This window comes from Pteropus alecto, unplaced genomic scaffold (assembly GCF_000325575.1).
Source record: "Pteropus alecto unplaced genomic scaffold, ASM32557v1 scaffold92, whole genome shotgun sequence".
Lineage (NCBI taxonomy): Eukaryota > Metazoa > Chordata > Mammalia > Chiroptera > Pteropodidae > Pteropus > Pteropus alecto.
In genome coordinates, this window is record NW_006432447.1 from 11398261 (window position 1) to 11421082 (window position 22822).

A 22822-nucleotide genomic window follows, 5' to 3' on the forward strand; every position below is an offset into this window, starting at 1 on the left:
ATCTTCCTAAACTAACGTGGAAGACAGCATCAAAGGGGAACGTGATTCTGCGGACTTCGAAGACACACGTGGCCTCTCGCAACGAGGCAAGATAGAAACGGGCCCGTATGCTTTCTTTCTTAGGTTTTTAGTTTTTGAACATCAAGTCCAAGAGTATAGAGAAAAATTTTCATTGGTTAGACTGGGAAGGTAAGTCAATGCTGCTGTGAGTGGTTAGGGACAACTGGACATTTAGAGGTACAAATGCCTCAAATGGAACAGTTTAGAGAGCTGGGCCTTGAGGACTCTCTTGACATAGCACTAGCGCCATCTAGTGGTAACTACTCTGCATCGCAGGCACTGGGTCCCTGAAAACAACCAGCGTCTCAGCAGGAGGGGCAGAGGTGAGCTGGTTTCATTTCTCAGGTCAGTGTTAATGAATTAGTTGTGGCTGCCTTGGAAGCATTGTGTTGAGAAGGATTCTGAGACTAACTCCTCAGGGAACATTGTGACTGATTAAAATGTCGGCCATAGGTGCTGCAATCATTTCTAAGTAAATGAAATCAACTTTTGCAGCAGAAATTGACACCTTCCCTCTAAGACCTACTTAGATAAGCCTCCTGCAATATATATATATATATATATTTTTTTTTAATGGAAATCAACTAGGATATGCAGTGAATAAATAAAGCTGATGATCATAAGAGAATATACATTTCTAATTATGTATTTTAAGGTAGTATTTTCTCAAGATACGCACATAAAATTAGTATGAAAACTAGTTAGAATCTTCTAAATATAATTGTTTAAATACTTTTGTAACCTAAATAATGCATAAGTAACTTAATTATGTGGCAATTCTGGACTAGAAAATTTCTGAATCATTGTCCCAAATGATGATATACTAGAGATAACATTTTATATTGTACATGATGAGTTCGATCCCAATTCCAGGCATTGTTTGGACAGGGAAGACTATCTCTATAGGGCTAACTTAAGAAACCCAAACACAACAGTAACTGAAAAGAGCTCAGAGACTATTATATAGTCTAGTACTTACTTGGTTAAGAGGCACTACTTTGGTTTTTACTGATAACGAAACTGCCGAATGCAGAGAAAGAATTAACACTCTAGGGAAGCTAGACAAGTCACAGACAGTAGGAGAGGAAAGAGGGAGGACACATGATTCTGGCTATCAGGGAAGTGTCATAACAGGGAAGTGTGGTAGAGGAGTTCTCAAGAGATGACCCGGTAGTTTACAAAGTTGGCCAGACAACCACGATCATCTCATTTTCGAGATTTATTTCATTGTCGAGATTTGATTAGAGTAACAGTAGAACCAAAAGCCAGGGCAGGATAAAGGTGATTTTGAAGCAGGATAAGATCAGAGGTAGATGGGTAGAATATGTGAAGGTGAAGAAGCACAAGATTAAGAAAACTGAACCTGATGCAAAAAGGTTTATACAATTTTATAATCCTAAAGTGCATGCCAATATTTGAAAAATTGCCCTATTAATTAGAATCATATTTGCTTTATCAAATGCAAAAGAAAAAGAAAATAATGAATTTTTAATCTGTTTCTAATCTGCACAGAAGCATAGTAGTGAAAGATTTCTATTAAGAAAGGACTGTACCATAATTCCAATATTCCATGTAATAGAGTATGTAACTTTATAACATTTTAAAGGTATGATTTGAAAAATACTATTCAAATAGAATAAGGAACATCTAAAGTAAAAATCAATAGAAATATGAGAAGTGTAAATTAGGTATGTCAGCATCAGACTGCAGTGTGGCACCAGATATGGGTAAACTACAACATCAGGACTGCAGGTGCCAAGATCAACCAGATAAACACTGATGTTATCTATAATTACCTCATTTTTAGCTTAAATCACAGGTAATGAGGGAACTCAGAGACTCTAAAAGGCAATTAGAAACTGTACTGGCTTTTTTGCTTCCTGTATCAGGAATTTTTAAAAACTTACTTGTATTTAAAGCTTTTTTTCCCCTCCATAATGAAACATCAGGGCATATCACTTATACATATATAAATAAATATAAAAACAGAATACACAATTGCTCATAAGCTTAAAATGGATTTCTTCATATGTCTTCATACGAAATATGTTCTCATATGATGAGGCTCCAGTGAAACAAAGGCAATATAGTTTTGTGTATGGTTTGTTAAAAGTAATTTATGATGGTGGTTTGAATCAGGTTTGGACTTAACTTTGAATTGAGAAATCTTGAGCCTCCACCTCAATATCCACAAGGACGCAAAGAACTGAGTTAGCAAGCGTTTTGCATCGTAAGATACATATATTTTTAAATGTATTATTTTCTTCAAAATGTAGTTTTAAAAGCTTCTAAATTCAGGGTTATATTAAAGCAGTTAAACTCAACAAACATACTTTTAGAAAATGAATCAAGAAAAACTATATCATAGGGCTATAAAAATTAAGTACATAATAAACATCATTATATTACTAACCAAAGGCTCAACATTTAGAAATGAGGTGGGGAAAGGATCTTGCACTAGACAATCTCTATGAAGTTGTCCGAGATGAATATCTTTTATATTCCATGTTTTACTGATGTTTCTTATATAACTAATAAGGGACAATCCCCTTCTTTGAGACACCTCCCCGAAGATCTTCCCCAACTGCTTCTCAATCACATCCCGCCTTATTTATCTTGATATCTGTAGTAACTAACATGAGCTTGACATCTAACTTTCTATATGATAAAGAATTTGCCACACAGTCTGTAATGCAAGCAATACTGTAAGGGAGATACTTACAGAATTGAGAATAAATTATTTTCTAGTAATTTAGAAATAGGCATTTATTTGGAAAAATCTGACGTCCTAATTAAAAGTCAATCCTGTCACTAAGCAGTGGTCCCCAACCTTTCTGGCACCAGGGACCAGTGCTCCTATGAGAATCTAATGCCTGATGATCTGAGGTGGAGCTGAGGCGGTGATGCCAGCGCTGGCCAGCTGCTGCAGATACAGATGAAGCTTCCCTTGCTTCCCTGCTGCTCTCCTCCTGCTGTGCGACCTGGTTCCTAACGGGCCACAGACTGGTACTGGTCCACAGCACGATGGTTGGGGACTCCTGTCTTAAAGCATTACTTTCTAAGACTCGGTTGACTTATAGGGTATTGTACATACAGAAATAAATGTATGCTTGAAATACTTTCTCTTAAAAAGATTTAAGTAGCTTATATTTTAACTCAATCCATCATTCATTTAAAAACCTCTAGATCAACACTGTCCAACAGAACTTTCTAAGGTGACAGAAATGTTCTGTACCTAACTGTCCAATATGTGATATGAATCACTAATCATATGTGGCTACTTACTAAGCAGATGAAATATGACTATTGCAATTGAAAAACTACATATTTTATTTTACTTTAATTAATTTAAACATAAATTTAAATAGCTTCATGTGGTTAGTGGTTCTCATATTGTATGGCAACTCAAAGTGTTTTAAGGATGATGGACCATTCATATATACATTCAATTTTCAAAATAACTTTAAAGGTTCAAGGGATATAAAGATAATTATACACATGATACATACGTATAGTGTTATTGGGGAAAGAACACATACATATGTTAAAAGTTAAATAATATAGGTGGTTAGAAAAATCAAGATAATTCCATAAGAGATGTAACACAGCATATAATTAATTCTAAATGAATAGTACTAATAAGATCAGACATAAATATAAGAGGTTATTCTAATCTTTTTTTGCCACCATCTCATTGCCTCTCCCTGTTTCTGTTTCTACCATCATTCTGCTCCCTGCTTCGTCCCACATCCCTCTTCTCTCCTCTCTCTCTCTCTCTCTCTCTCTCTCTCTCTCTCTCTCTCTCTCTCTCTCTCTCTCACACACACACACACACACACACACACACACACACACACACATTAGGAAAGCAAGTCTTTAGTGATGACAGTGATACATCTATAAGTTATCAAAAATGATTAATGCTGGAAAGAACCAGACACAAGATTTGGATGATGAGCCTAATACAACAATACTCAGTAATAGATTGGCTCAAAGATCCAAGACATGGTCATTTTAAATGAAGATAAATGGGCCATGTGTTAAAATAAACTTTAGTTTTAGGTCAATATGTAGTTTATAATTTGTTTGGATTAATGTGACTGGGAAAACAATTTCACATGGGCCTCTGAAAAGGTAAGAAAATATCCCCAACCTAAGGACTACCAGAAAATCTCATTCATTTATAATTAAAAAGAAAAAAAATTAATTAAAAAAAAAAAACCATGCTTAAAAGTCACATTTACTCAGCATGATGAAAAGGCAATGTATGCCATCTAAGTGACTTTTTCTCAACACAAAAGTGTTGAAAGTATCAAAACATTTTTAAGCCAAAGGAGTTTGTGACCTGATACAGTATACATTTGGAAAATGCATGGCTTTTTGCCTCTTTATTAAGTAACTCCACACTGCTTTGCTTTTGGAGTTTTCCATCCTGTTTTTAGTGGCATTTCTCTCATGACCATCCTTGTCAGGCTGTCAGCTACCAATTTGTATAATGATTATATATTAGCTTTTAGAAATTCTAAATCTACACCCGTCTGTCATTTGCTCAGACTAACTTGCCTTTTTTAAAATAAAGACAACAAACTAGACTTTAAGCTGTTATACATTCTATCTTCACTAACTTAATATCACAAACTATCATAATATTTCTTAATTTAAAAAATGAGAAATAAGTGGAAGCAGAGTAAGGACTGAAAGGGCTCTCCTGTGACGCTAAGTCCAATTATGTTTTAGTTGGTTGACGCTATTAGAAACTGATGTGTTATTGTACATCCGAAGAAAAAGGTAGGAAATCCCTTTCTTTAACAAAGAAACCAGGGTGCAGAGACCTACTTTGAGTCTGCAGTCTGCTTCCCATGTAGGCTAGGACAACAGTGAGAGCAGTATTTTTCTCACTGATTTTTTAAAACAGTTGTTCTGCATCACAGAGGAGAATGAACCATTTCCTCGTGACCTCCTTGCCCAAATTCAATTATATGTCATAAAGAGCCTGTGTCAGGCAGAAGTATTTCTCCACTGCTGAAATTGTATATTATTTGAAAGTTCATCCACTTCAAAAGAATCCGAATCTAGTCCTGACTTCATAAAAATGCTTCTTGTTATTTTGTTACTTGCTATTCTGATATCCATACGCTCAGTAATTCAGATATTCCTAAATGCATGCCACAAAAGCTTAATTGTATGACCATAGCCATTTTTATATGCACCAAAGAAGTGTGTCCATAAAGCTGTTACTTTATGGAAACATGGAATGCTACTGTAAAACTTAAAATTAGCACCATAAGAAAATGCACATTTTTCTACAGTCTTTATTATGATTAAGAATGGCACCTAGAAATACAGAGGTAGGAAAACTGGGTTCCTTCTCCAGGGTCCATCAGCAACGCAGGTGACAATGAGTGAAACAGGGATCAGAGCTGCATTAAAAATGCCAAACAGACCACTCTGGCTTTATTTACATATCCTGTGCCCTCCACCCTCTCCCAAATCTTTCCTGTGGACAAACAGCCCCTGCTCAGTCTACATGGTCAGAATACAAAGGAGAGAAGCAGCCTCTGGTTGTGGCCCTGTGGTAAAGTGGGGAGGGCAAACAAACAACAGTGGTTACTTCGGAGATTACAGATGTATTCTTGTGGACTGAACAAAATCCAAATAACGAGGGGTCTGTGCCTGGTTCAATGATAGTAGAGCTTTCCTGCTCAAGAGAACTGTAAGGTCTAGATGCACATTAAAAACCTGTAATGAGAGTTAAGAGATGGTGTTCAACTATTCTGTTTTGCTTCAAATGGGCTGAGAGACTTGGGTATGTCATCTGAATTACTTTCCTAATCTGAACAAGTGGCTTGAAATACAATCTTTGAAACTCCTTGAGAATATGTCAACCAGACTAAACTACTATATCTATCTCAGAACATTGCATCTATAATCATGGAATGAAAACTATGTCCATATGTTCAGATGATACTAGGACGTCTTTTAAATTTAAATATTCCCTCATTAGCAGGCTACTTTTTATTCCATACTGCTTTATCAATTTCCCCATATTTCTAGGCACATATTCATTCTCAATTGTATCGTTATCAACTATTTCCTATAATTTTGTGTAATTTAAAGATACATTTTCAACTCTTAGTTAAATTTTTTGATCACTGATTCAAATACATAAAACATTATGATATACTGACACCTCAAACTTTACCACTGTCAAAATAACAGTTCATGCAAAGTAACAGTGTCACAATGAAACAGATATACGTAAATATCTATGTTGTGTGGGTCTCTTTAGCTATCTTTATAGGTAAGGGCATAATTTTGTCACTGACAAATATAAGGTCAATTGAATCTTTCCATTCTAATAATGCAAAAAAAAAAAAAAAAGAATGCATCGTTAAAGAGTAGAAAATGAAGATTGTCTTTGTTCATATTGTTCACCTCACATTAACTCTGTAGACTACCCAGTAAACATATCTCCCTGCTAACCCATCACTCCACTCCTCAGTTTAAACTGCTCCATCTGGTATTCTCTGAGTTCTTGGTAAAATGCCCCCACTGCAAAACCAATCATGATCTACGTTAGTTGCTTCCGTGTTTGTCTTCCCTCCTAGATCATGAGGACACCAGGGCAGGGTCTGTTTTATTCCTCTTTGGGTCTTGGAGGTTTAGCACACTGGTTTGCCTATAATGGGTGCATAATAAAGATTTGCAGAATGATTGAGATAAGTTAGCTCTCTTCAACCAAAAAGAAATTATATATATATATATATATTATAATTATATGCTATATATATAATATATATATATAAAATATACACGTTTATTATATGTAATATATAAATCTTTTTAATACATATTTTAATCTGGATTAAAATAAAATAAAAAATTTAATTACTAACCACTGACACTTCCTCCCAAAAGGTAAGGTAATCTGATTTAGAAAACAAATACCAACTATCAATTTCTGTTAAGTATTGTATAAAAATTTCACACTTACATTATATCTTTGAAATTAAAAACTGTCCATTAAATTTAAAAAATCAGAAATTAAGCATTACATAGAATTAACAATATAACTATAAAGCAGACCAACATATCAATAGCATGCTATTTGTAAAACGTTTAAAAAGATATAGAACTTTCTAAGTTTAAACTCTATTCCATGCATTATATTTTTTCAAATTAAAGATCCAGCAACACACTTCAACATCATTGACAAAATATTTTACCGACTTTGTCAATTTTGCTACCATACCAAAAAAAGTGCGGCATGCTAATATAAATGACAAATTCACTTACAAAAACTCACAAGGCTGACATGAGCACCTTTCAACTGAGAACACCAAGGGTAAATGGAAGTGTGTCCAGGGGAGGGGACTCATTGCTGACAGCTGAACAGCTGATCCTCATATTACAAATACATCCCTGTCTTTTCAAAGATAAACGTTTACACAGTCTTTACATGACTAGAGCTTGCAGCTGACAATGTAAATAAACAAATGTGAAAAGTTTTCCCCTAAAGCCTGGCTACAGGTAATAGAAAGGGATCGAAGAGGCTTCTGAAGGAAAGGAACTCAAACTATAACATGTACACTCAAGTCAGTTTGGGTTATGTTAATTTAAGGCTGTACAGTCACATGTCACTTAATGATGGGGATCTGTTCTGAGAAATGCATCCTTTGGCAATCTCCTTGTTGTGCAAACATCATAGAGTGTTTTTACACAAATCTAGATGGCATAGCCTCCTAAACACTCAGGTTATATGATATAGCCATTGCTCCTAGGCTGCAAACCTGTATAGCATGTACTGAATACTGTACTGAATACTGTAGACATTTGAACACAATAGTATTTGTGTATCTAAACATATTTAAACATAGAAAAGTTACCGTAAAAGTATAATGAAAAAGTTTTAAAAATGGTACACCTGTACAGGGTATACACCATGAATGGAACTTGCAGGCCTGGAAATTGCTCCGAGTGAGTTAGTGAGTAGGTGGTGAGTGAAGGTGAAGGCCACTATTGTACACTACTGTACACTTTAAAAACACTGTACACACTTAAGATACACTAAATTTATAAATCTATATATTTATTTCTTCAATAATAAATTAACCTTAGCTTACTATAACATTTTTACTTTATAGACTTTTAATTTTTTTAACTTTCAACTTTTGTAATAGTACTTAGCTTAAAACACATATAGCACTTCTGTACATAAATATTTTCTGTCTTTATATCTTTATAAGCTTTTCTCTATTTAAAAATTTTTTTAAACTTTTTAAACTTTTTTGATAAAAACTAGGACAAATACACACATTAGCCTAGACCTACACTGGGTCCAGGTCATCAACATCACCGTCTTCCACCTCCACCTCTCGTCCCACTGGAAGGTCTTCAGATGCAGTAACATGCATGAAGGTCTCATTTCATGTGACAGCAATGCCTTCTTCTGGAATACTTCCTGAAGGACCAGCCTGAATCGCTTCTTGAGGAGGTGCCACTCTTTTTAGAAATATGTGGTTTGTTTGGTTTGTTTCTTTTTTTCATCATAGTTTTGCTTGTAAGCAGATAATTCACCATGAACATTCCTCTCTATCAATAAAAACCTTTCAGTGTCAGGGTCATGTTTTCAAACCTTTTAAGGAACTTGTTGAGTTCTGCAAAAGCTTCTGCTAAAACCTGCACTGTGAATTTTCTTTGGGTTCTTCTTCTGCTTCTCCTACAGCTTCCTTTTCTCTTACCTCTTCTTTAGCTATGAGATCTTGATCCAGTTCCAACGACTCCTCATTAGTCAATTCCTCAGGAACCTCCTCTAGGAGCTCCTCAATGTTATCGTCTTCCACACCTAGGTTAAAGTTGTTTGCCGTCTCAACCACAGTCTTATTGACTTTTGCAACCTCCTCATTCTTGAAAAATCCTCTGAAGTCACAGACAAACATCTTAAGTGTCTTCTTCCAGATTCATACACACCTTGGTGACATTGCCCCAACCTTAAGCTAGGTTCTTGATGCAGTCACAGATGTTAAACCTTTTTCTAGAATTGCATCAGTGTCTTCTTCGGCGATAGCCTGGGCAAAGTTCCTCATCAGGCGATAGGCTTTAAAAGTTGTTATAACTTTTTGATCCATTGGTTGGATCAAAGAGATGGCATTTGGAGGGAGAAATGCCACTTTAATATTGGGATGAAGGCCACCAATCAAAGGAGGATTATAGAAGCACTATCAATAATAAGCAAAATCTTGAATGGTATGTTATTCTCCAAACAGTACTTCTCCATTTCACTGGCACAGCAATTCAGGATGGCATCCTGTAAAAGGAAATGGGTCATTCGTGCCTTCTTATGGCTCCTGTAGCATGTGGGGCAATGTGTGCTTTATTGATATGCTTGAAGGTTCTAAGGCTCTCACTGTGCAAGATCATAAAGGATTTGAATTTGTGGCCTACAACTTGGCCTCTAAGCAAGACTATCATCCTGCCCTTAATATCTTGAAGCCTAGCACTGACTTGGCCTCTTTGTGGATGAAAGTCCTTTCACAATTCTGTTTCCAGAATAGGGAGGTTGCATCCATACTGAATTAACAGCTCTGACAAGTAATTTTCCTCCACAATCAGCTTATCTAGAGTTTCCAAAAATTCTTCAGCTGCTTTCATATCAGTACTTGCAGACTCACAACTCGTTTTCATATTATGTAATGAAGAATAATTCTTGAATTGTTTAAACTACCCAGAACAAGTAGCAAATTCAACATTGCAGTCAGGTCCAGTCTTCTCTTTCAGAAGAGCAAACTTTTTGCTTTGGTCATGACTGTCATGGTGCCAAGAGAGATATGCTTCTGCGTCTGGTCTTCAATCCAGGTAATTAGAAGTTTCTCTATGTCTGATGTAGGCCCTTCTCAAATTTTTATTAGTCTCGTTGCCTTCAATGAAGCAGATCCTTTAACAACTTCCATCACTTCATTCTTGTTCTTCAAGATTATAGCTATGGTGGAATGGGATGTGCCTGACTGGCAAGCAATAACCACCACTGATTTTCCACCTTTGGTAGTCCTTAATCGTCTTTAATTTAGTTTCCTGGTCAAACACTTGGCGTGGACTCTTAATGGCAACATTAGCCATGAATTTTGTATGCTTAGGGGCCATGATGAACAAAACAAAATGAGATTAAATCAAGCACAAGAGAAAATGATGGAATCAAGAGACAGTAAACGCGGGATGTGTGAGGCTATTGCCTGCGTAACATAGCATGCTGTTCTACAGCAATTTTTTTTAAAAAAATAAATAGAGTATATTCTAAAATAATGATAAATAGTATAGTAATTGCATAAACCAATAACTCAATCACTTATTATTGTAGGTAGCTAGACAGACGTGAGCGACAGGGGAACAAAGGAATGAAGGCCCAGCCCAGAGACCGCCCAAAGACCTCTCCAAAACACCCATTTTAAGTTATAAATCACTCCTGCATCTTGAGAAACAAAGGAATAGAAGGCCATAATCCTAAAGCTGGTCTAAACTGGCTACAGACACTTGCACAGTAACGATTACTCTGACCCTTTGGCGCCTTGGCATTATTATACCATCATTATACTATCATACTTAGGCCTGGAAGTTCATGAATCTAATTATAACAGACTGAATTCTGGGTAACCATGTGTGCTGTAGGCAGAGAGTTATGTAACAGCCAGTTGTCAATCAAAATGACAAGTGTCAATCATCCAGTTGCACCTTTGTAATGCCCCCATCACGGCCCTAATGTAATACAGACTTCCTTACTTCCATGAGGTTATAGCTCTTGCTGTACCCCGCCCCTCACTTGGAGCGTACTTTAATCATACGTTTTGTTTCTGTGTGGTTATAGCCTGTTTAGGCATGACCTGCTTCTTCCTTAAAATGTACTTTTAATAAATCTTACCTTTCCTAAATCTTGCTGAGCTATCTTTGCTGCATCAGCGAAAAGAACTAAGGACCCTAGTGTTACCAGGGCAATGCCAGAATTCATATCACCCCAAAATGGTAACATTATCATTATCAAGTATTATGCACTGTACATCATTGTATGTGCTGTACACCAGCATCACCACAAATACATGATTAGTGCATTGCACTACAATGGCTAAAATGTCACTAGGCAACAGGAATTTTTCATGCTCCATTATTATTTTATAGGACCACTGTTGTACATGCAGTCCATTGCTGATGGGAACATTATGTAGCACATGACTATAGGAAAACAAACCAGTTAATTATTTAAATGGAAGGTAACATATTTCCAGAGCCTTAAGTGATCAATAATTAGTTCAGACAGATTGTAATGATAAAGAAGCATAGATAGTGACCAATTCCACTATTATAAAAATAATAAACCTATTTCAGGAAGATATATTCATCATTCGAATGTGATTTTCGTTTCTTTTCTCACATGTGGCTCCATTATGGAGATGAAAATAAAAGGTAATATTCTGATTTTGGTTTCTTGAAAATGTAAAAGTTACATATTTTGTGCTCTCTGAAACTATAATTTAACTATAAAGGTTGTGGTGCAACTTGATAATGAGATTGTGAGACTAAGTATAAACATGGGTTTTATATAATCCTCCTATATAATCTATAGGTAACTATAGATATCTGTAGATCTCATCTTTTATAGATAACTACAGATCTGATCCTTAAATATCATTTGTTGCCACTTTAGAATTATCTAGCATTTTAAAATACTTTTCTGAGATAAAAGACAACTCTGTTAGGTAAAAAAGTTGATTAAATTTTAAAGAAAATTTTAGAAAAGAAAAGAAAGGTGAAAAAAACTAATATTTGTTACTTACTACGTGTTAGTTGACCAGGCCAGGTGTTCTACACATTTGTAGGTATGCTCCCTGTAACTCCATGACATTGGAGCTGTTAACATTACACTATTACAAACGAGGTTACTAGGAATCAAAGGGGTTAATTACCTTCCTTAGGTCACACATAGTAAGTGGTGGAACTAGGGTGTAAACTTTAGTCTACCTTATTTCTATCTGTGTGCTTTTGCCAAACTGTTTCTCTAAATCATGTAATAGTCTTAAGAACTTAGAGTTTGTGCCATATAATTACACAGATTCTCCATCTAATACAGGCAGCACATCAAAGTGATGGATCAAGAAAGAAACCCTAATTCCAGGCCCTCCTTTCTCATCTACTTACTAAGCTATGATGCCCTAAAAAATAATTTAAATGGCAAGGCATTAGGAACTTAAGATGACAAGTGGTGGTGGAATGAGATGGAGAATTTAGGTTGGTCTCTATTTTCTTTACTATATGCTATGGAATGAATGTGCGTTCCCCCACCCCTTCCCCAAATCCATATGTTGAATCGTAACAACCAATGTGATGGTGTGTGGAGGCAGGGTGTGGAGATGATTTAGTCATGAGGGTGGACCTCTCATGAATGGAGTTAGTGCCCTTACAAAACAAGTCTCCAGAGAGCTCTCTCACCTCTTCTACCATATGAGAACTCAGGCAAGCCTCTCTCTAGGAACCAGAAAGGGGCTCGCGACAGACACATAATCTGCCAGCGCCTTAATCTTTGAACTTCCCAGCCCCTAGAACTGTGAGAAATAAACTTCTCTTGTTTATAAGCTGCCCAGTCATTGGTATTTTGTTATAGCAAACTTCATGTATATAAACCAAATGGACTAATAGTGTTACTTTCAACAAGTCAAATGATTCTATGAATTCATATTCTTAAAAATAACAGATTAACAAATTTATATGAAGAGTATAACCACGACGTATATTTCTGAACTTTAAATCTAAAGTATGATTTTGCCCTATTACCTCTACTCTAACTTTGAATCACTGCTTCTCTGTTATTTCAAGAGATATATTACCCTCTTACATACAAATGGGGGGAAAAAGAGGTATTATACCAAAAAAGAATGTAAATGATGGAAGGCTGTTTTCCAGTTCCTCCCAAATTACTTATTACATGTAAAGAGGATACATAAAAATCTTTGTGATATACCTTGAAGCTTAATTTTTGAAATTTACTCTATGACTAAAGTAAGTTCAAATTAATGTATTTTTTTTTTTCAATTCAGGAAAAGGTTCAACTTTTAGATTGAAAGAACTAAGCCAACTAAATTTTTAAACTTTTTTACCGACTTAAACAGCTGACTCTGTGGACTACAGAACATACCATATTGAGACAAGGAGGCCACTTTGGAAGCTCTGATCATTATTAAGAAATTATCATGCCACCACTTTAGAGACAAGTGGCTTTTTATTTTCTTTCCTGGAAAGAAACAAAATAATATATAGAAAGGGAAAAAGTTCCTTTTATTTGTTCAATAAAAGTTCTTTTGAAATACTAAATATAATATTTCTTTGGAGGGAAAAAATGAGAAGCCAGAAAGTATGAATACTTCTTAATTTAAAAACATAAATAATGCACTGTATTTTTTAGGTAACCAAGGTCTTTATAAATGTTTCAAGTCTCAAGTCACCTTACTATCGCCACTATAGGATTTACTAATTCACACATAAGACACACATAAGTATTTTGCAATCCTTTTGCATCTAACTACCATTATTTTTTAATTTAACACCAGGGGTTACAACTAAATTACTACAGTCTTTGTTTCTTGGCTCTGACTTATAACCGGACAACCATTGGTTGCTATTATTTTGAACTGTGTCTTGTGGAGTCAACATCTCATTTACAAAGTATTACTTGAAAATTATCCAATTGTCAAAATCTAGATGACAGTACATTTTTCCTAACAGCACAGCTTGGGAAAATATACTCAGAAATGGTAGCATGTGAAATTAAAATTTTAAAATAATTAGGGTAGGCCAGACGACTTACTAGTGTATATACAAAATCTAGAAAATCAGAGTTAAAACATTCAAATTTATTTTAAAGCAATCTACAGTGATTTACATTCTATCCTACCCATTTATACAATGCCAAGACAATGTTTGAAAATTAAGGAATATTTTGAGTATCCCAGAGAATGCCAATAACTGGTCTGAGTTTTCTCTAACTAAATTGACTATTAAACCAATGGATTTTAACATGGATTTGTGGCTATATAAACACAACCTAATGAGACAAAAATTAAGTTATTTCCTATTTGGGAATTATGACATAATACTTAAGCATTACACTGGCGTAAAAGCCATATAGACTTCCTATGAACATTTGTGGAAAGTTATAATTTGATCAATAAAGATATTTAGAAACACAGGGTAAAAGAAGAAAACTTTAAAAATGTTCACCTTCAATTTATTTCATAGGTCACAGTTATACCACCTAATAAGATAATTAAAAACATGCAAGCAGCTGGTACTACAGCTAAACAGATTAATGTAATAGTCTGTAGTCATATGTGCTGGCAAGGGGCTCGCCTCTTTGGAGAGGAGAAGGTCAGCTGCCCTTGGGCAGAGGGGATGGGGATGGTACTGAGAATATTCTTTCTACCTTGTGGTCTTGTGCTACAGTTACTTAGTTAAACAGCTTTTGCAACTCCTAATTGGCAAACTACTTTTCTTTCATACCCAGCAAGGGGTCTCTCAGTTTTAATGGTTACATAAGAAAAAGAGAAAGCTCATATAATCTGACAGAAAATATTAAAATTGGTCTCTAAAAACTTACGAAATATAATGCATAATATCTTCTCAATTCTTTTGCATTTTCCATTTTAACACATCATCTGCAAATTAGTTAGGAGATATATAATCAAATTTAAACAAAAACTTCCAAAACATGAAGCAGTCTATTGGCCAGCCATCATATAATAATCATAGTGGTGGCAAAGGAGCTAAATGCAGCTGTACTCTATCTTGAATCAATGAAGCTAGAACCACAAAAGACACAAATCCAAAGTAAAATCTCCTAGCCTATAAAAAACAAAATCTATGAGCATTAGGCACACAAAGCTATAGTAAAAGTCAGTAAACTTTAAATTTCAAAATTCGTCGAAATTCCAAAAATTCTCCTCTGAACTTATACTGATAGTAAACACCTTCCTTTTATCTTTACTATGTGTACAATTTTGATATACAAAGGCAATCTAGAATATTAGTCAGAGATTGAGAGTTTTGAACCTCTGGTGAAACTGGTTCTTAGCTTCCTTTCTGATAATAGAAAAAAGTTATTCTCCTGCTAAGACACATTTTTAAATCTTCTTTTTGGTGCCTCTATATTAAAGCGCTGTAAAAAAGCTCTACACTACCAAAAAATTAATGATGATGATGACACTGAGTGGAAGATGAAAGCAGCTAATATTTATTCAGCATTTACCACATGACTCCACTCCATTAACTCCTCATAATAAGTGTGTTAAATTATGCCCATTTCAAAGGTGAGGAAAGTCAGGGTAACACTTGTCCAAGGTCTCTAAAGTATCTGGAGTCAGGATCTGAACCAACTCACTATGTTTAGGTATTATTAACAAACATAAAAACAAAACAACAACAAAAAACAGAGGCTATGCCCTCTTGAAATGGAAAATCTAAGACCACAATAATACAAACTAATAATGGAAAGATACAGATTTAGGTGAGTAATTCAGGCCTGAATTCGAAAGTTAATAAAACCTAGCATATGCTATAAAAGGGTACACCTGTTGGAATGTTAAATGAGGACAAGTTGACAATTTACAGAAGGTAAGCACAAAAGAAGAATAATAATGCCATTACTTTACATTTAGATTTTCCAAAAGCTTTATCTTAGACATTTTATCTCAGCCTTTAAAATGACTGTAAGAAGGAAGCAGGTTAGACATTATAATGTTCATTTTATAGATAACAAACTAATGCTAATCATTATCCTGGACACAAGTATATACAGCTTGAGTATGTTCATACTAGGCTGACAGCCAGAACTGTCTAACTGTGAAGGAAGGTCAGGGTTTCTGAGCCAGTTTAAATAATACAAAGGTAGACTTGTTAGAATGTTTGAGGGTTGGAATATTCAAATGTTTCCAACAACCTATTTCTAGTTAGTTTAAAAGAGCTATGGTGGCAGGAGAAAAATAATTTTCATTTTCAAAAGTGAATTTTACTGACAATTCTGTTGCCATTTTCGTGTGATTCTGCAACAATTCCTGGATTTTATCAGTTAACCTTAATATGAAAATATACCCCAGAGCTGTGCTCCAATGAATTCTGCATTTAACCCAAGTGTCAAATTCACAAGTAAGCTCATTATATTGTAAGAGCTATTGCCTACTAAGTAGAAAAATATTCATTTCACACCTTAAATACTATAATACTATTTAATAACAGCACTGGCCTGCCAACTATTAAAAGCTTGTTTTTATATACTGTACTACCTGAGTTTTCTATCTTGCCTTTTTAATCACAACAATTAATTAATATCCTAACATTACAGCACTGACGGGCAATCATTAAACATATATTAGTTAACATTAGTATTTATTGTGCAAAGTTGCATTAGAAGTCCCTTTTTCAAAATACAATTATCACTCAATAATACTGATACTTCAATCTTCAAACTACTAAAGAACAAAATAAACTACAAGATAATACTGTGCATTCACATGAAAACATTTCTCTTAACTTTATATTATGTCCATTATTTACTATAATTAGCTAAACAAATAGAATTGTTTATATATTTCAACAACGAAATTTATACACATATAGATTTATATACATATAGATTTTCAACAACAAAATTTATATACATATAGATTTTCCTTCCTGTGAAATATATATTTATTTGCCTTTTGTTTTGGTTATTTTTATTGTATTTATATCTAATAATGACATTATCTCAAAGATTTCAAATAAATTATATTAATATTCCTCAGTTACATTACAAATCATGAATATTTATCTAACTATCTTTTACATTCACCTATGTTTTGGTGTGATCAGCTGTAATATGTTCAGACATAGGATATCTACCTATCATTTAATGTCAAATTCCAAGTTTATATTATATTTCAGCACTAAACGAAGGATTTGGAGAATTCCAACATTTATAAGGTAGGATGGGTACAGTGTAAATATAATGACAACATTTGAGCTTTACTGCTGTGATAATACCTTCTAAAACACCATGGGAACATAAGCCTTTTGTACTATCTGTGACACCTGAATGGCTGATTATTTATACAGACCCCAAATGGTATAAAATAAAGATGTCAAGTGTTTCAATTACCATCTAATTTCTGGAATTCATAAACAAATGGTAAAAACTTTCACATTTACCACATTCTTACTGAGTGTTTCCTGTATATGAGGCCTTACTCTAGATGTAAAAGCTTGCCTGGGATCTGAAGAAACAAATGACACAGTTCCAATTAGGGATACAGAATATGTATTTCAATAAAAATATAAAGATTCTATGGAATTCTATAAATTCCATATCTGCTATAGAAAAGAAGGAGTGACAGCTTAATATTCAAATGAGTTTCCAAGTGTACAGTGTGGTTCTTGCATATATTTTATAGTGTCATTATACAAGTATCAGAACTAATTAACCATAAGGACAATGTACTCCAATTAAAGTATTTCTTCAAGAATCTGCATTGCTATCTATAATGCCAAAATGTACTACTATTGAATCTGTACTTTTTTCCCTAAAAGAAAACCTGGTTCTTACATCATTTTGGTTCAGAACATAAAGTTTGAAATACTACTGGAAATACTTTAATCTTTCTTCTTCCTAGGTTTCTCTGTTATGAGGGTACAAATTCCATAAACACTTACTCAAGCAAATTCAAGTTATAAGGAGAATATTAACCAAAGACTAGATATGATACATGTTTTCTTAACTAGTGTATCCTTTTTTAAAAAAATCACTAATTGAGATGTAACTGCCCTGTTTGCTGAAAAGCCAAAAGAAATATTAACAAACAGCACTTAATGTAACCACAGATTACATTTTATATTCTCTTAGATGCTCATAAACAGTACTCTCAGTTCTAGCAGGAAACAAACAAAAAGAAGTCTTTAGTACTGTAACAAATATACTGGAAAAACAAAAACAAAAATTGATTATAATGAAGCTTAATCTATGTCCATTCATTCCAGTTATCCTACTATAGGTTAACAATGGATATCTATCAAAAGACCATTTATTCAAGAAATTAGTCTTACATTTTCCATTATTCAATAAGTCTGCAGAACAATCACACAACACGATATTTACATTAGTCATATTTTTAAAATAACAGTTAGTAATTTCTAACTACTCTAAGATCAAATTCCTGTAAGATTAGGTATTTTGTACATTAACTTGTAATATCATTTATCTATGTATTCATCACCTACCTATAGGAATTAAAAGTCCCATCAGAATCTAAAGTAGAATTTGTTCTTCTTCCATTTTTATTTGAATCCCCTGGAAAAAAAAATTAAAAAACACTGAAATAATGGAGATTATAAAACTGATTATTTTAGTTGAAAAGCTACTGTCTGACAGTTCTATGCAGTATATTGAGTCAAAAAGCATATATCTCCTTATCTCTCCCCCAAATGTCTTTTGTAATCAGAGCCCTTTAGGCCAAAATTTTATTTTGATGCTAAAATATAAACCAAAATCACTGCTCCTAATTTTTAGGAATTTGGATAGAAATACTACCAAAGTAATTGCTAACGGAAACAAATGAAGTACAGTACAGACATTTTCTTCTTATGAGTCACCGACAAACCAAAATTTATAAACAATTGAATCACAGACTAATGTTCATAAACAAAAAGAACCTTTTTGTTAGAGGCCAAGTCACCCATCATGGCCACAGGGTATAGTCAAAGAAGGCAGGCAGAGGGCAGACCTTGAATGTTTCCCAGCCCCCAGTGCTCTAACAAACCACTATCTAGGGGTCAGTTAGGGAGAAAGGTAAAACAGAAAGCAGACTTGGGAGAGACCAATCAAAAACGCAGTCCAGTGAGCTCTGCATACACCTAACATTGTTCCCAAAACTTTAGGTTTTAACGGTGGGCAAAAGTTCAGCAGTTTAAAAAATGAAAAAAATTACATCAAAAAGTATTGCTCCCTCACTTGGTAATATCAAACATTTAGGGGAAAAAAACTGTCACAAAAAACTGGCAGATTCATAAATTCAGATTTAGAAAAAATTCATACCTATCAGTTTAACAATTATACAATAAAAATAAAATTTTGAAAGAAGTTAAAAAGTTCTTACCAATGCTACAATATAAAATACATATTCTTATTGACAGAAATTTAATTTTAATACTTTAAATTTTACAATATATACTTCGAAGTACAGTTTTATGAAACCATAGTATACTACTATAAAACATTATTTATTCTTAGAAACAAATTAAAGAGATTACTATCTGATTACATTTTATACACTTAATTCCTGTCATGTAACTTAAAAACACTAGGTTACATTCATTTTTATGATTTTTAAAGCCAAATAATTGAATGATATATCTAATTTTAAATTTATACTTTTAATCCACTTTGAACAACCTAAGGTGCCACTGGAGATCATCACAGTGGTCTGGGTAAGTCAAATAGTAATTACAGAGCTTTCACTTTAAAGATAAGATTATTTTTAATTATTGAGTATAGTACTTAAAATACCATACTTATATAATTATGCTACTCATTAAATGATTATTGAAAGCTGAAATGTAATTTTAATGACAGCTACCTATTTTTCTTTGCACATTTTATAGTTGACAGATTAGTCAAAAATGTTGGTTCTCTTCAATTTCTTTGCAGCTGCACCTAAGTGTTTAGGAGGACGAGAGCTGGACTGAGCCCACGTACTGAACTTTTAACTCTACTCTTTTTTTGAAAATGTACTTTCAGCTTTTTTTAATTAAACAAAAATCCTAAAACAGATTACAGCATTTGAAAATGTTGATGATTATTACAGAAGGAAATAATCCGAAAACACTTAAATGTTTAAGATTAATCTAGTTGGGTATATTTTAATTCTTTGAAAACACGGGTACCATAAGATTACTCACTCAACATATTTCATTTTCTTTAAAAAAATTAATGGTATTACAATAAATAAAAAAAATTAAGGGAGATTAGTCTCTGTCTTGCTAAATGAAAATTTCCTACAACACATGTTATTTAACAGCTTGCAGACATTTCCTGTGAAACACTCCATAATCAGCATAGAATAAGTACTATATCATATATTAAAGATATAAGCCTTCTTTCTCTTTAAAACGAAAGATTATGATTACTTAAATACATAAAATCTTACCAATAGAATATTTCTTGCCTTCTGCTGAAAATTATCAGATCAAATGTAATATCATTCAAATAATTAAGAGACTTCTGTTTTTTTTAAACAACTAGGTTTTGTCATAATATATTACAAGAGTGTTCTTCATTTTATACCTGTTTTGAAATGCATATATCACATTAAATGTAACTTTCAAAAGATGGTAGTAAGGGAAAAAAGCAGTTTTTCTTTCTCAAACACATACCAAATAAGGAGTACAATTGTTTCTCTAGACAATATCAGAGAAAATATTCAGAGTTTGCTACACGAGGAAAAGGCAATAAAGTTTTGAAGCAGGAAAGATTGCTTTGTTCCTTCAATTCTCTAGTTGAAATTAATTATAGCAAATGTTTATGAAAACATCTGTTCCTTACAGTTATAAATTCTTAATTTTAGTATGGACGATTCCAGACTCTTATTTTGGAAGAAAATTGTCTTACAATTGAAAGGTTTACAAAAAAAATAGAATTTATAATTCTGAAAATTGTATACAGAGTGTGCTATCTCCTGTAGAGGCTCTCATTCGTATGAAACATTTAGAGGGGCTTAAAACTGGTAAATAGGAAAAATAAAAAAAATAGAAAGGCTCATCTTTCACTTTTAAGCTGTTATACAATAAAAACATATCAGTAACACAAGAAACAACAAATAAGAATTAAAAGCAAGTATCATTTCACTATCAATTTAATTTGGAGCTAAGTATAATAAACTAACTATTAATTTTATCAGGGATTGTAATAAGCCTAATATTAATAATCATGGGAAGGTATGTGTAGTGTTCCCCCAAAAAAACAACAGAGGGTGCAAGAGAGTTTAATATGATGTTTTTAGTTGCTGTTCTGATTCTTGAACTAAGTTACCAGGTAGCAGTAATTGCAACAAGGATGCATAGGCTATTTTCAGCATTAAGGTTCTCTTTTCTCCTTTTATCTCTCTTTCTTCCTCTCACTCTCTCTCCCTGCCACTCTCTACTTCCCTCCCTTCCTTTCTCTCTCTCTCTCCCCACTCCCTCCTTCCCTCCTTCCTCTCTCTCACACATACACACAAAACACACACATTATTAAAGGAATCTTACACAAAGACCTTTAAACGATCAAATAAACAAATACTTAAATGTGATTTAAGATAACAGACTTTCTTTCACCTCCTTGAAAGATAATTTAATAGAGTAATACAATTGTAATTTTAAAGGTATTTTAATATTCAGTGTAAACTAACCAATAAAATAATGTGGATGTATTTACTGAGTAAATTTCAAATAAATGCATAAATTACATATAATATATAACACACATATTTTGCTACTATACATAGAGTACAGAATTGTTCAACATTATATATTTATAGACAGTTCATCAATTACTTGTGACCATTAAAGTCTGAAATTTACATAACACATTCATTTTTCATTAGTTGGTAAGTAACTTTGTAAAATGAGTTCATAACATTCACAAAATAAGTTGGTTGATTCGAAAAAACTGCTTGTAATTATATTGTTTTATATGAGGGTACAAAGAGCATAGTATTTTATTTTCCACCAGTAATTTCTAATATACTGGTATCTAACTTATTAAGCCAATAATACATATAATGGTGACTCAAATTTCAAAACAGGAAAATCGAATTCTGGACTCCATTTTTGCTTTTACTACAGTCATGTTTAGCTAAGGTCATTTATAGTATCTATCTGTGCACTGCTGAGATCACACTAAAAGAAGGTTTACAATAGATTTCCATAGTGCTTTTTATGTACAAACATCTGCTTCATGAAGGGAGAACCAGAGATTTTAAGTTATGTTAGGTTAAAAAAGAACCAGAATAATGCTATGATAAGCACATGTACTCATTTGTGTCTTCAGTTTATATCTAAAAAAAAGAAAAAAGAAAAGTCAAATTTTAAGTCTCACATCACACACTAGGTATGATTTTTGAAAAGTATTACATAAAAAAGAACAGGTTTATCTCTGAATTGTTAGAGAAATGTCACCAAGTGTGTGTACTGAATATTTAACAGTAAGGGAGGAAAAAAATATCTGGTTCAAACTTACTGAAAACGAAGTGGTAGGTAAACACGTTTTAGTTGTGATAGGATAAGATGTCATAAATGTTAGTGTAAAGACCTAAAACCTCTTGTGTCTTTTAAATTAATTAGCATTACTACTGAAATGTTTTAGTTACATTTAAAATCCCACTTAAAGTAATGATTCAAAAAATATCTCTGAATTAAGTATATTCATATGATGATACACAGTGAAGGCAAAGCATAATAACTCAGAGTTATCTATGAAGACAATAGCCACACTAAGAATATCACCACATTTCAGGAACCAGGTAAACAACAGCCTCTCTAGGCAAATTATTTATGCTAAAATCCAGGACCTCCCGGTAGACCTAAAAGCCAGGGCTCCAGTAAATACAGAAAATTTGTGTATTTAGTAATTTTCTTGATTATTGTTAATTTATCTGCAGTCTAATGATTTAATGGCCATATTTAGTTCTCTATGTAATATTTTCAAATTATTTTTTAGATA

At 33.5% G+C, this 22822-nt stretch overlaps 1 protein-coding gene across 7 annotated transcripts in view; it reads right to left on the bottom strand.

Moving 5' to 3' along the window:
* TBC1D5 (TBC1 domain family member 5) overlaps positions 1-22822 on the bottom strand; it is a 468533-nt gene that overhangs the window by 218188 nt on the left and 227523 nt on the right. For all 7 annotated transcript variants that reach the window (XM_025043592.1, XM_015585816.2, XM_025043594.1 and 4 more), the window contains one exon: positions 18346-18415. In XM_025043592.1, the coding sequence (XP_024899360.1) occupies positions 18346-18415 (70 nt within the window). The remainder of the gene's footprint in view (positions 1-18345; positions 18416-22822) is intronic.